Below are 12,647 nucleotides of genomic sequence, written 5' to 3' on the forward strand. Positions count from 1 at the left end.
TATCAGTGACGAGGGTAAACTTACTGTATGCAGAACACGGACTGTGGGCACAGCGCCATTCCTAATAGATTGTGGTAATACATCATGCTAAACTGATGGCACCATGTCTCCTCCCTTGCAATATGTTCCACCCCTGAGATATGTTAGGTTGTAGATCCCGTGACTTCCAAACATCTTCGATTATTAGTCTAGCCTTCTTGACGCTTGCTAACTGTCTTGTCTGCTGAAGTTCAGCAAGTCGGCTCAAGATGAGCTTCCTATCTGCATCGCATTCTGGGCGTACCCCCAAAGTCGCTACCATGAATAGGGGCCAAAGACCCGTGTGTGTACGGAGTGAAATACTAGGAACAAGTGACATTATCTGGGACGTGACTCGGATCATGTGCGGATCATGGGGTCCAGAACCATCGATTCGAGAATATAGATACAGGATTGCTGCGAGACGTTTCACCTCGGCAATGATAGCAAATTCGGGGTTAGACGATTCACAGTCGGGAATCTCTTGACGAAGTTGATGGAGGAGCCTTTCGACATTATCTCGACGTTGCCTTATTGCTAGTGGATGCCCTTTCTGGCCTGATTGGACGATTAATGTGCTAATCTGATTTATTTCAGAAATGAGTATGAGTAGATCCCTCGAGCATCCGGTCAGTGCCATCACAGTTGGCTTGTCCACTGCTTTACACATTTCGGTGACCATCGGGGCCGCTTCCATGAGTGTGCCCCCAGTGGCAGCTAGGATATCGTGTGAGACGAAATAGGTGACGGCGAAATAGAGAAGTGCCTCCTGTTCTGCACTTAGGCCATCAACATCTTTTAGGCGGGATGATAAGAAACTTCGCGCAAAGTCCGCATGTACAGTCCATGAGTCTGAACAATCTTTTGATATCTTTGCGATTCTGTTAGTATAGCTACTTAATGTTAAAGCCGTAGCATTTCTTGCTGACTTGCCTCGAAGAATGTCAACATGATAGTGGACGCAATAATCTGGTCTTGTGAAGTACCACCACATACTTCAGGGGGTTTGCCCGAGGCTAGCTGGCCGATTTGGGTTCTTAGGCGACTTAATGCTTTGGCTCGATGCAACCACATAACTGGCTTGTATTCATTGCGGCCAATGCTCTGTAGCTGATTCGCTGCCGCGGCTAGTATACACTGGAATAAAGCGCCTTCTTGGGAATACATGGCCATTTTTAGTATAATATCTCTATAGGGGTTGAAGCCGGGATCCAGCACAATTCGCGGGGAGATAAATTCGTAAAAATAGGACCAAAGATAACCCTCAGCCTCCCCGAGGCGGAAGGGGGAGAGATAGCGAGGGTAGGGGACAGTATCATCTGACTGATACCTAGCCTTGTTACTTTGTGGTAAAGTGGTATTTAGCTGGTCATCGTTCGTTTGAAGGCTATGTGGATTAAAGTCGGCCTGGTCCATGTTCAGGAACATCCAGCTGTGGATAGAGACCATAAGATCCTCAGGTAGCTCTGCTGCAGTTTCATCATCAGGCCGAAACAGGACAACATCCTGCCAGTTCAACTTGAGTTCGTACCGACACGCGAAGCCGAGCCGTTCGCAGTGCCCACACGTGGGTCTCTGCTCCGGGCATTTGACCCGCCGTTCTAAGACGGAGTGTCAGGGGCGTTGGGAGCGTATCAAACAGAGGAAGTTGGTTAAAGAGGAGATATCATACCTCGACACTTCCGACACCCACTCCGCGTTCGCAGCTCCCCTTTCGTACGGGTTCCCATTGTCCTTCACGTGTACGTAGGAGACAGGGGTCGACAAGTTGATCAGCAACGATCTAATATTATTTGCATGCCACCAAAACACGTTACTAGACGTGCAGAGATAGATGGACCAAGGACTCGATTAGTCAAAGACAATAATATCGTTACCTAGCAGGTAGGTAGGTAGGTTAGAAGAGGAGTCGTTCAAGTCGGGGTAATCCGTTTGTCACAACCATAACCATAACTCCACTCGTTTAATACAACCTTGGGCTTGGGTTGTTGGAGATAAGGTGTATGCACGATAGTAGAGTAACCTAAGGTTAGGTACTACTAGTATGTAGTAGAGAGGAGAGAAGGGTGTAGATCCGATTCTGGCTTGGGACCCAACCCTGTACCCAGGTATCTAATCTGAAACGTAATCAGACAGAAACATTTGGAGATAAGCTTCATTAGCAAATCAATTATCTACTACGTCGTACCAGCTGAGTTCAGGCAGGGACTCTGTCGTGTCGCACTGTGATTACTTCTTCAGGAATAAAGTGGAGAACATATCCCCAATTATCAATTCTCCACTTCCCCGCGTTACCTAGTACCTACCTAGGTACCCATCCTGTAAAATGCACATCGCTTATCCTTTCCCTCTTCCCATGTAGCAATCGTAGCAATCGTAGCAATCGTACTAATTTGTAATCTTCAACCAACATCGGAAGACGTCGTTCGAGATCGTGAGAATGGAGCACCGAAAGCCCTCCGATGGAAGACGCCCGGTGACTCTTATCGACCTGCTTCTCATGTTGTAAAAGAGAAAAGATAATCCAAAATGAGGTTCTCGTCTGTCCTGGATGGCTCTTTGGGGTGAGTATTGTAGTTGTGACTTTATACTCAATAACCTAACGTGAAGGTGTTTGCCATAATGGACAAACATGCCTCAATCCTCATTCTAGGAGCTGGAACTTTTGGAATCTCAACCGCTTACCATCTTGCTAAGGCTGGCTACACCAATGTTACGGTGCTCGAGAAGTCACCAACTTTCCCTCCCGAGCTCTCCGCCGGCAACGATCTCAACAAAATCATACGCGCTGAATATGAGGACCCTTTCTATGCTGAGCTAGCCCTGGAGGCTATGGCAGCTTGGAAATCTCCCCTCTTCGCGCCTTACTACCACGAGACGGGTTATCTATTGTGCAACTCCGCTGCAGCGTTGGAGAAATCCAAGAAATCCCTCCAGAAATCCCTGGACTCTATCCGGCAGCGCCCCGAGTTCAATGATAAAATCACACCCATTGTTTCGCGTGATGATATTCGAAAGGTGGCCCCCGTCTTCGACGGACCTATGGAGTGGAAAGGCTATTTCAACAGCTTCGCCGGGTATGCTTCTGCCGGCGACTCGTTAACGGCCGTGTATTCTGCATGTATCGCATTGGGAGTGACGATCCACCTAAACTCACCAGTCAAATTCCTGAACTACTCGGGGGATGTCTGTACAGGCGCTGAAACTACCAGTGGCAAGTACTACAGCGCCTCTGCAACCGTGTTGACTTTGGGAGCATCCCTTGGCTCCGTGCTACCGCATATAAAGCGTCAAGTTATTGCCAAAGCCACACCGGTCGTCCACATGCAGCTTACCCCTGAGGAGGCGGCAAAACTGCGCGGCATCCCCGTCACCTATGCACGGGATCTAGGCTTTTTCTTCGAACCTGACCGTCGCACCAATCTGCTAAAGATTTGTCCAGCTGTAGCCGGTTATACAAATTATAGCACACCGTCTGGCCTATCGCTCCCGCCGGAGGACAACGAGTTCATCCCCGCACAGGACGAAGTTGTGATCAGACGGCTACTGCGGGAGACGCTTCCCGCATTAGCAGACAGGCCGCTTATTGGGAGGAGGATTTGTTGGTGCGCAGACACGGCAGATAGCGAATATGTGATCGACTTTGTGCCAGAGAAGAAAGGACTAGTGGTAGTGACTGGTGACTCAGCACATGCATTCAAAATGCTTCCTACTATAGGGGGCTGGGTCAAAGACGTGTTAGAGAAAGGTAGACAAGATAGCGCCAGGTGGCGGTGGAAAGAAGGGAACGATGCGGATGTGGATATAAGTTGGAGGGTTGGCAAGACTACAGACTTTAGTGATGTTAAGGAGATGCGAAGGGATTCAGATCTGCCTAGAAATCATGAACAGCCTTCCAAGGTTCTTTAAGTCGCATTTCTCATTCAATAACTGAAGCCCCCGCTTCTCATGTTTACCGAAGGAACCGGAAGACATGTTCAATATTCCCAACACTGGCCAATACGCTTCATCTTCGTTGGCAAAATCCATTTCTAGTCGCCCAATATCCCAACTACAGCACAGCGCATCTTTAGCAGTTCAAATCTCAAATACCTGGATGACATAATTGCATTAGTTAGTCTGCGTCCTCTGTCGGGGATAGCTGTACGACCTGTTTCAGCTTCTCGGCGGAGGCAGGTGTTACATCTTTCTGTCTTTCCAATATTTCTTCGAGCCACCTTTCCCAATCCCGGGTACGCTTTTGTAATGGGTTGCCGAGAAGGATTGCCGAACAGTGGTGGATTGCCGATGTAGCTAAGGTAAGCCGCTGTATCTCCATCATCTTTGAAGAGAGGCAATGTGTATAAAAGGAGAGAATATTCGACTACGTCGCGAATATGAAAATGTCAAAAGAAAAGCCACGAGTTCCCTCTCGCATCTATAAGGATATTTTAAATAGTGTCCAATATAGACCCTCAGCGACCTCTCGACCATTGCGCTTTACTGATCAGGGATAGCACTTGTCTCACAACGGCGATGCGGATCCCCGGCTTGGCCCGGGAACTCAGAGCCAACCCCGACATACAAAGCTGCCATCCCCGTGATCGGTATGCCTTATGTAGCATGATGCTGCTGCTATACTGTTTCAATGCCATACATATGCTGTCAGCGCACAATACATAAGCTTACGTTTTCAATGTTCTCTTAATCACGTCCCCACGCCCATAGCCCACGCCCGTCTTCCACCTGATCTTACGATTTCATCTAGTTGCTATTTCCACCATGCCGTTGGTCAACATAAAAAAAGTTCTTCTAGACGGGCAAAATAACTGGTCCTCTCAGACCACCATCAAGTTTGCTGGAGATGATGGTTTTATAGGTGCTACGGAGCGATGGACGACGTTCAACCCTCCCACCTTCGTAGCAGCCGTCAGTCCTGCAACAGAGGAGGATGTGGTTAAAACCGTATGTCTTGAGCACTTCTCAATCAAAGCCCCTATTTTAAACCAGCATTACAGATCAAGCTTGTGCGCTCGCACAACATCCCCTTTCTCGCCACAGGGGGTCGTCATGGATATTCTCCCACCCTTGGAAAGCTCCAGAGCGGTCTGGCACTGGATCTGAGCCAGCTGAATACGATAAGCGTAGACAATAATACAGACACTTTGACCATAGGCGGCGGCACCACTCTGGGCCAGGTGTTCGACCCCGTGTACGAAGCTGGGTATGAAATGCGTAGGTTTCCCTAAACCCATAACTCCACCAGTACTTCACAAACTCGACTAATTATGAGCGATCTATATAGCATCCGGTACTTGTTCAGGCCCTGGAGTCGTTGGGGTAACTCTAGGCGGAGGCGTCGGGCGCTTCGGTGGAATCTACGGACTGGTAGCCGATACTTTAGTCTCAGTGCGCCTCGTCACCGCCAACGGCGAGGTGGTCGACGTATCTGAGACATCCCATCCCGATTTATTCTGGGCTATCCGGGGCGCAGGAGCCAACTTTGGGGTGGTGACATCGGCGACCTATCGCCTCCACAAACGAAAGCCTGGAGAAGGGGAACTGACCAACATAGACATGATTTTTCCTGCTGAGATGAGCTCGGCCTATTTCGAAGCAATGGCGTCGTTTGGGATTTTCCCTGCGCGGTTGGCTTCTCTTTCGGTGACGCGCTACGACCCAGAGAGGAACCAAGTAAGTTATTAAGTACATAGATACCAGCTCGGTTTACACCCTCCCAGCTAATATTTCCAGGCACAAATTCTGGCGAACTATGTATACCTCGGCCCTGAAAGCGAAGCCCGGGAAGTCATGAAACGGATCCTGGACCTGAACCCGCCAGTTATAAAAGTTACCGTCGTCCCATGGAACAAGCTATTATCGGTCCATGGCTTCGGGTTCGACGCGGTGGTGAACAAGAAAGGCATCGTCCGGGTTATTTATTCAGCCAATATACGAGAGTTCTCCGGATCGACATACTACAAAGCATTCCAGAAAATGAACGCGTTTTATGCGGCCCATCCGGATGGCAGAAACAGTGTCCTCGAGTTCGAAGTATTCCCAAACCAAGCGAGTGCCGCCGTGCCCAACGAAAAGACTGCGTTTCCCTGGAGAAGCGCACAAGCGTATATGTAGGTCACCTCCTTCTTGTCCCAGCAATTTCCACCTCAGACATACACCAAATACTAATATCAATGTCTCCATTCCCAGGCTAGCATTTTTCTCATGGACCGAACGAGGCGGCAAGACCGAAGAATTCGTCAAAGAATTAGGCCCTGAGCTTCGCGAAGACGTCGTTGCTACGTCGGGGTATTCCGAGCTGCAAGTCATAGTCCCCTACGCGTACGGAAACGAGACGATCGAGCAGATATACGGACGGAACAAACTACCTCGACTGGCGGCTTTGAAGAAGGCCTGGGATCCTGATCATGTCTTTAGCTACCTCCATCCCCTACCGACAAAGTACCCCGAGTCTAGTTAAGGCAAACTCCCCGCTTAAACTAGTATTTCAGATGATGAATTGTGATGGATAGCTTCGAGAGTGAAATTCCTGATTTACCCATTTCTTGGTAACCTGTCTGGAGGTTTTATTTTCTTTATTCGCCCTAGATACCAGGTAGTTAAGCACAATGAACAATGGGACACCGCGACGTGGAATGTATGTACCTAACCTAGAGGGCTTTAGCATCGAGAAATTTGCGCTCTTTCCCACAAGCCTATCTTTTCCCCTGAGCACTTTTATATACCTCAGGCACCAAGGCATACATATACATTGATCCGCACCCGCGCTAGAAAGCGATGGAAGTAATAGACCGTGTATATTGCTCGAACATGTAGTACGCCAGGCATCAAACCCTCATTTCACACGTTGCTGCCTTAGCACCTCAGGAACAAACACCCTCAAGGGCACCCTTAACGCCTCACCTACAGCTGTCAGCTGTCTGTAGCGCGTGCACCCACCGACGCGCCCGTCCAATAACCGCTCACCAGCGGCAGAATAATCCCATTCCTTGTCCTCCCCGTCACCGCCCTGCGACTATATAACACGCCCTCTCCTCCCTCGAATTTCCTTCCTTTCCTTTCCTTCCCTCCCCATCCCCACCCAAATTTTGGATAACCAGGGGGCGGGGCCTGGCCTTACCTACCTACCTACCAGGTTACTAGGTAGGTATGTAAGGTCAAGGTTTTATGTCCCTTTGGGTGGGGAATGAGAGTAGAAGAGGGTTCAATCCCACGTTTTCTAAATTTTTGGAAACAGGACAACGTAAAGGTATCATCAATTTTTGGAACCGGACTACACCCTTCGTGGTGATTCGATTTTTTTTTTTTTCGTTGAGCTTCTTGGCTGAGTGCTGGGACTTGAGGAAGAAGTGAAGTTGTTGATGCCGTGTCATGGCATAGATAGATAGGTACCTTCGTGCCTGTCTGCCTACTACTTAAGCATGCGGTACATATTGGGTGATGCTGTACCTATCCTGCGACATATTTTTTGTGATTTCTTCTTCTGGGTATTCGCGATCTTTGTTTACTTACATCCAATCTCCCTCTCACATGACAGTACTCGCGACACCTACCACCTCATCTAACAATCGATCCAAATGCAAATCAAAGCTTCGCAAAAACCGTCGCCACGCTCCCACTCATCTCCACCAGCGTGCTCTTATTCCTCACCCACGCCTCCAGACCCTTCCGCCCATTCTCAACACCGACGCCACTCTTCTTCCACCCTCCCACCGCCATCTCCGCCGGCGACTCGCCCCACGTATTCACCCACGTAATCCCCGCCTCGAGCCTCGCGATCACCGAATGACACGCATCGATATCCCTGCCGACGACCCCCGCGGCCAACCCCAGCTCCGTCGCATTCGCGCGGCGCACCGCCTCGTCCACCTCATCATACGCCAGCACCGCCATCACCGGCCCGAAGATCTCCTCGCGCACAATCGCCATCTCATCCGTGCAGTCCGTGAACACCGTCGGCCTGATCCAGTACCCGCTCTTCAGGTGCGCGGGCAGGTTCGCGGGCTGCTCGACGCCGCCGCACAGCAGCGTCGCCCCGTCCTCCTCTATCCCGCGGCGCACGTACCCGCGCACCTTCTCAAGGTGCGAGCGGCTGCTCAGGGGGCCGAAGTTGGTGGCCGGGTCGAAGAGGTCGCCGGCGCGGACGTGCTGCATCTTGTCGAGCAGCGCGCGCTCGAACGGCTTCTTGAGCGAGCGCGGCACGAAGACGCGCGTGCCGTTCGTGCAGACCTGGCCCGTGCTGAAGAAGTTCGCGAGCATCGCGACGTCGGCGGCCGTGTCGGCGGCCGCGTCCGGCAGCACGATCAGCGGGCTCTTGCCGCCGAGCTCCATCGTCACGTACTTCATGCCGCCCGCCGCGGCGCCCGCGACCCGCATCCCCGTGCTGACCTGCCCCGTGAAGCTGACCTTGGCGATCGCCGGGTGCTGCGTCAGGTGCGAGCCCGCCTCGCCGGCGCCGTACACGACGTTGAACACGCCGTCGGGGACGCCGGCCTTCTGGTATATGCCCGCGAGGTACTCTGCGTGCAGCGGCGTGAACTCGCTCGGCTTGTAGACCATGCAGTTGCCCGCGGCGAGGCACGGCGCGGACTTCCACAGGGCGATCTGGATGGGGTAGTTCCAGGCGCCGATGCCGGCGCAGACGCCGAGGGGCTCCTTGGACGTGTAGACGGAGGCCGAGGGGCGCAGGCGGAAGGACTCGCCGTTGAGGCCGCCGCTGGCGACGAGGCTGGCGAAGTACTCGAGGACGTCGGCGCCGGTCACGATGTCGACGGTGGAGGTCTCCGAGAACGGCTTCCCCGTGTCGAGGGTCTCGATGCGCGCGAGGTCGTCGTTGTACTCGCGCAGCAGCGCGACGGCCCTCTGCAGGATGCGCGCGCGCTCTATCGGCGGCGTGCTAGACCATGAGGGGAAGGCGGATTGCGCGGATGCGATGGCGGCGTCGATGGCTTGGGGGGGTGAGTTGAAGATCTTGCAGATGGGGTTTCCGTTGGACGGGTCAATTGACTCGAAATGGCCGGCGGACGTTGGTGACGGTTGCGGCTTGCCCGCGTAGAAGGAATGACGGTCTATGTCTCTAAACCCCATGGTGCTGACTGAGTATTGACGATATTAATTAACTATATCCACACTACTTATGGATTATGATGATGGATGGTAATAAGAGGTGTTGTATGTAAATCGAAATCCAATGGCTAAAACTCTTTACTTGGCTTTCTAAACTAATTAATCGTTCCCTTTTCTCCTTACGACGTACAACAAGCTAACGTAAGTAGCTTATGGACCTCTTGCCTCGTTTTCTCGTATGAGAAAGGCTGGGCAGTGAGGGGGGGGGGGATGCTTGCTTCCTTGGTAGTTGGATATGAATATTCATTAGGTATGTACCTATACTGTACTCAAGATAGTTTTTTCTGCCCTCTGGGTATAGTAGGTCGTGGGTATTAATGAAGTTTGTCGGTGAAAATGCCCAGGTTAGGATAGTTGCTTGAAACAAAGATCCTCGGACGTGGAGTTCTCCTTATTTGGATCGGCTCGGAAAACAGTTCACGTCATCAGGTAACTAAAGAAAAAATTATGCGGAAAGGCGGGTTCGGCACTTTGCGGCTTTCTTCCAAAATTATCTCCCTACCGATTGGTAAACTTGTACGCCGTATTAGTGACGACCTTGACGAACTTATCCCACAAACTACGACAAACTACGTATGATGTAGACGGGGGCCGCCTTGACTATCTTTAGTTTCCATAATAGCGCCGTGGGATCCATGCTAGGCTATAGAATCTGACGCCGACTTGACTCCTTTTATGCTAGTGTGGTACGAGATATTGCTTTTTTGTCGTTTTTGTTAGTAACTGCTAGCAGCTCTATTAGGCACGGAGATTCGTTGAATCAAGAGGTTACATGCAACTTTTTTTTAAGAAAAGCTACACTAGAAGAACGGACGCACCTATCTCCATCACCTAGGTTGTCTCGTTAGTGCACAGTAGCCTACTAGTTATGCAGTCTTTATAATAGGGTAATAGGGTGGCACACTTAAGGTGGTGGGCAGCGTGGGCTAAGGTCAGTTTATCTTTTTCCTATCCAAGGAGTCCTCTCCTATCTCAAGCCAGGGTCCAGCCACCAAATAAGACCAAGAATCTTCAAGTTTTGCATACAGCTATCCCTAGACCACGAGTCATCAGACCATTCACCGCTCGACCCACGAGATTTGCCTGCACGTACAGGGTCCCAGACTCCCAGGAATACTACGAACCAATAACTTGGTGATAAGGGTCCCCATACTAAGCGAAAGTGAGCTATCTTGGACCGATTTCCGTACCGGCTTGGCAAGTTTGCTTGGTACGAAACTGTCCGAAGTTTTGCTCGATTAATAGGCTTGACTCGCCCGCATGATCGCATGCAAAGCAGAGCAGGTCTTAGAAAAATTAAACGCCTTGTAAAATACATATTCATTTTTTTTTTTGCATATACCAAACCATATTTAGGTATAGAAAAGGAACCAACCGGCTATCGAATCGAAGATGACTACTAATCAGCTCCCCGTCTCCGACTCCGATAAGTACGATTATGTGATCGTCGGCGGTGGCACAGCCGGCTGTGTCGTTGCCGCAAGGCTCGCCGAGTATCTTCCGCACAAGAATGTACTCCTGATTGAGGCTGGTCCCAGTGATTTCATGGATGACCGTGTCTTGGATCTCAAGAAATGGCTGAACCTTCTCGGTGGTGAGCTCGATTATGATTATGGCACCACTGAGCAACCTAATGGTGAGTTTTGCGCATTTTTACATCTAAATCGCCTTCTAATCTTACCTTTTTCTGTGTCTAGGCAACTCATTTATTAGACATTCAAGGGCAAAGGTCCTAGGAGGTTGCTCCTCTCACAACACCCTCATCTCCTTTAGACCATTTCAATATGACATGGATATTTGGCAATCGTTAGGGGCGCGAGGTTGGACATTTCCTACTGTCATGAAAGCGTTGGATAGACTGAGGAACACTGTTCAGCCGGTTCACGCCAAGCACCGCAACCAGCTATGCAAGGACTGGGTCAATTCGTGTAGCACAGCTCTGGACATTCCGGTTGTAAATGACTTTAACAAGCAAATTTCGCAAACTGGATCCTTGAAGCCTAGTGTTGGGTTTTTCTCAGTGAGCTACAACCCCGACGATGGAAGACGATCCAGTGCATCTGTTGCCTACATTCACCCTATTCTCCGGGGCGAAGAGAAGCGATCGAACCTCACGATCCTGACCAATGCGTGGGTATCCAGCATCAACGTCAATGGAGATGATGTCAGTGGCGTGACCCTGACCTTGAAGGATGGCTCAACTCGCACGGTCAAGGCGAAGTCGGAGACGATACTAAGCGCAGGAGCTGTAGATACCCCTCGTCTTATGATGCTTTCAGGCATCGGACCCAAGAAGCAACTGTCAGATCTCGGCATACCCGTTGTTCGCGATATTGCAGGTGTTGGTGAGAATCTGCAGGACCACCCCGAAAGCATCATCATGTGGGAATTGAATAAGCCCGTACCGGCGAACCAGACAACTATGGATTCCGACGCAGGCATCTTCTTGCGCCGTGAGCCAGCTGGGGCTGGAGCCAAGAAAACGGCTGCGAACCCAGAGGGTCTTTCTGATGGAGACATCGCTGATGTCATGATGCACTGTTATCAGATCCCTTTCACACTCAACACTTTGCGGTTAGGATACCCCGATATTAAAGATGGATACGCGTTCTGCATGACGCCCAACATCCCGCGGCCGCGATCCCGGGGCCGACTTTACCTTACATCTGCGGATCCAAAGGTCAAGCCCGCCCTAGACTTCCGATACTTTACAGACCCGGAAGGGTACGATGCGGCTACTCTAGTATTCGGCATGCGAGCGGCACGCAAGGTAGCAGAGCAGGCGCCATTCAAGGACTGGATCAAGCGAGAGGTTGCCCCTGGGCCGCAGGTACAAACCGACGAGGAATTGAGTCTCTATGCGCGCAAGGCAGCACACACTGTGTACCATCCTTGCGGAACGACCAAGATGGGCGACACGAGCAAGGATGAGCTAGCGGTCGTTGACGAGAAGCTCAAAGTAAAGGGGCTAAAGAAGTTGCGCATCGTAGATGCTGGAGTGTTCCCTACCATTCCCACCATCAACCCTATGCTGACAGTATTGGCCGTTGCTGAGAGGGCTGCCGAGCTCATTGCCGAAGAGGCCAATGCTCAGAAGGAGAGGGCCAGACTATGATCGGTGAACTCTTGTCTTACCGGTTGGATGTTCATTAATGCCATAGAAGGATGAAGTTGGTGAGATTAAGCCGCGGAGTTGGATATAAGAAAAACAAGCTGCCGCACACGTTGGAAATGCCCCCAATTAGAATGAACCGCATGGATACCTGAAAACCCAACCATGTATTTTGTAAGATTCCTGTAGCTACATCAAGAACGATAGTTATAGCGTTATGTAGATCATTTTTTGAAAAAAAAAAAGCACAAGCTGGATAGTCAATATTATATATATCTAGTATATATCTAGAAATTTTACTAGAATAATGTTATGAAATCCCTGGGCTAGAGCGGACGTACGAAGTATTGCTTGAAGACTGGTATGTAGATGGCAAGATTCAGTTCGTAAA

The 12,647-nt window shown here is 50.5% G+C and overlaps 5 protein-coding genes across 5 annotated transcripts; 3 read left to right on the forward strand and 2 right to left on the reverse strand.

The window, feature by feature from the left end:
- Positions 1–82: 82 nt before the first annotated feature.
- On the reverse strand, positions 83–1,748 carry GGS25DRAFT_522705 (fungal-specific transcription factor domain-containing protein; the record flags this gene model as incomplete). Its single annotated transcript, XM_049264290.1, has 3 exons — positions 83–870; positions 948–1,619; positions 1,691–1,748. 3 exons carry the CDS (start codon positions 1,746–1,748, stop codon positions 83–85), a joined length of 1,518 nt encoding a protein of 505 aa, XP_049115587.1.
- Positions 1,749–2,213: 465 nt separating this feature from the next.
- On the forward strand, positions 2,214–4,030 carry GGS25DRAFT_322029 (FAD dependent oxidoreductase). Its single transcript, XM_049257833.1, has 2 exons — positions 2,214–2,582; positions 2,629–4,030. The coding sequence occupies exon 2, from the start codon at positions 2,641–2,643 to the stop codon at positions 3,925–3,927; it is 1,287 nt and encodes a 428-aa protein (XP_049115588.1). The 5' UTR covers positions 2,214–2,582; positions 2,629–2,640; the 3' UTR covers positions 3,928–4,030.
- A 265-nt stretch (positions 4,031–4,295) lies between these two features.
- Positions 4,296–6,492, forward strand: GGS25DRAFT_322188 (uncharacterized protein). The gene is made up of 6 exons (XM_049257834.1): positions 4,296–4,316; positions 4,515–4,962; positions 5,016–5,232; positions 5,303–5,691; positions 5,752–6,128; positions 6,208–6,492. The coding sequence occupies exons 2-6, from the start codon at positions 4,780–4,782 to the stop codon at positions 6,476–6,478; spliced, it is 1,437 nt and encodes a 478-aa protein (XP_049115589.1). The 5' UTR covers positions 4,296–4,316; positions 4,515–4,779; the 3' UTR covers positions 6,479–6,492.
- Positions 6,493–7,496: 1,004 nt separating this feature from the next.
- On the reverse strand, positions 7,497–9,759 carry GGS25DRAFT_321677 (aldehyde dehydrogenase). Its single transcript, XM_049257830.1, has one exon. It carries the CDS (start codon positions 9,103–9,105, stop codon positions 7,603–7,605), a length of 1,503 nt encoding a protein of 500 aa, XP_049115590.1. The 5' UTR covers positions 9,106–9,759; the 3' UTR covers positions 7,497–7,602.
- Positions 9,760–9,931: 172 nt separating this feature from the next.
- GGS25DRAFT_494735 (putative GMC oxidoreductase) lies at positions 9,932–12,626 on the forward strand. The gene is made up of 2 exons (XM_049261376.1): positions 9,932–10,780; positions 10,842–12,626. Exons 1-2 carry the CDS (start codon positions 10,537–10,539, stop codon positions 12,257–12,259), a joined length of 1,662 nt encoding a protein of 553 aa, XP_049115591.1. The 5' UTR covers positions 9,932–10,536; the 3' UTR covers positions 12,260–12,626.
- Positions 12,627–12,647: the final 21 nt, after the last annotated feature.

The sequence above is a fragment of the Hypoxylon fragiforme genome (genome assembly GCF_022984875.1).
Source record: "Hypoxylon fragiforme strain CBS 206.31 chromosome Unknown GGS25scaffold_6, whole genome shotgun sequence".
Classification (NCBI taxonomy): Eukaryota; Fungi; Ascomycota; class Sordariomycetes; order Xylariales; family Hypoxylaceae; genus Hypoxylon; species Hypoxylon fragiforme.

What these genes read in the sequence shown, in the direction of transcription:
- GGS25DRAFT_494735 (XM_049261376.1), top strand. Translation starts at nt 10,537, where the DNA reads ATGACTACTAATCAGCTCCCCGTCTCCGACTCCGATAAGTACGATTAT. An exon ending in CACCACTGAGCAACCTAATG is followed by an intron (nt 10,781 to 10,841) that starts GTGAGTTTTGCG and finishes TTCTGTGTCTAG; the next exon opens with GCAACTCATTTATTAGACAT.
- GGS25DRAFT_321677 (XM_049257830.1), bottom strand. Translation starts at nt 9,105, where the DNA reads ATGGGGTTTAGAGACATAGACCGTCATTCCTTCTACGCGGGCAAGCCG.
- GGS25DRAFT_322029 (XM_049257833.1), top strand. Translation starts at nt 2,641, where the DNA reads ATGGACAAACATGCCTCAATCCTCATTCTAGGAGCTGGAACTTTTGGA.
- GGS25DRAFT_322188 (XM_049257834.1), top strand. Translation starts at nt 4,780, where the DNA reads ATGCCGTTGGTCAACATAAAAAAAGTTCTTCTAGACGGGCAAAATAAC. An exon ending in AGGAGGATGTGGTTAAAACC is followed by an intron (nt 4,963 to 5,015) that starts GTATGTCTTGAG and finishes CCAGCATTACAG; the next exon opens with ATCAAGCTTGTGCGCTCGCA. An exon ending in AGAAGCGCACAAGCGTATAT is followed by an intron (nt 6,129 to 6,207) that starts GTAGGTCACCTC and finishes CTCCATTCCCAG; the next exon opens with GCTAGCATTTTTCTCATGGA.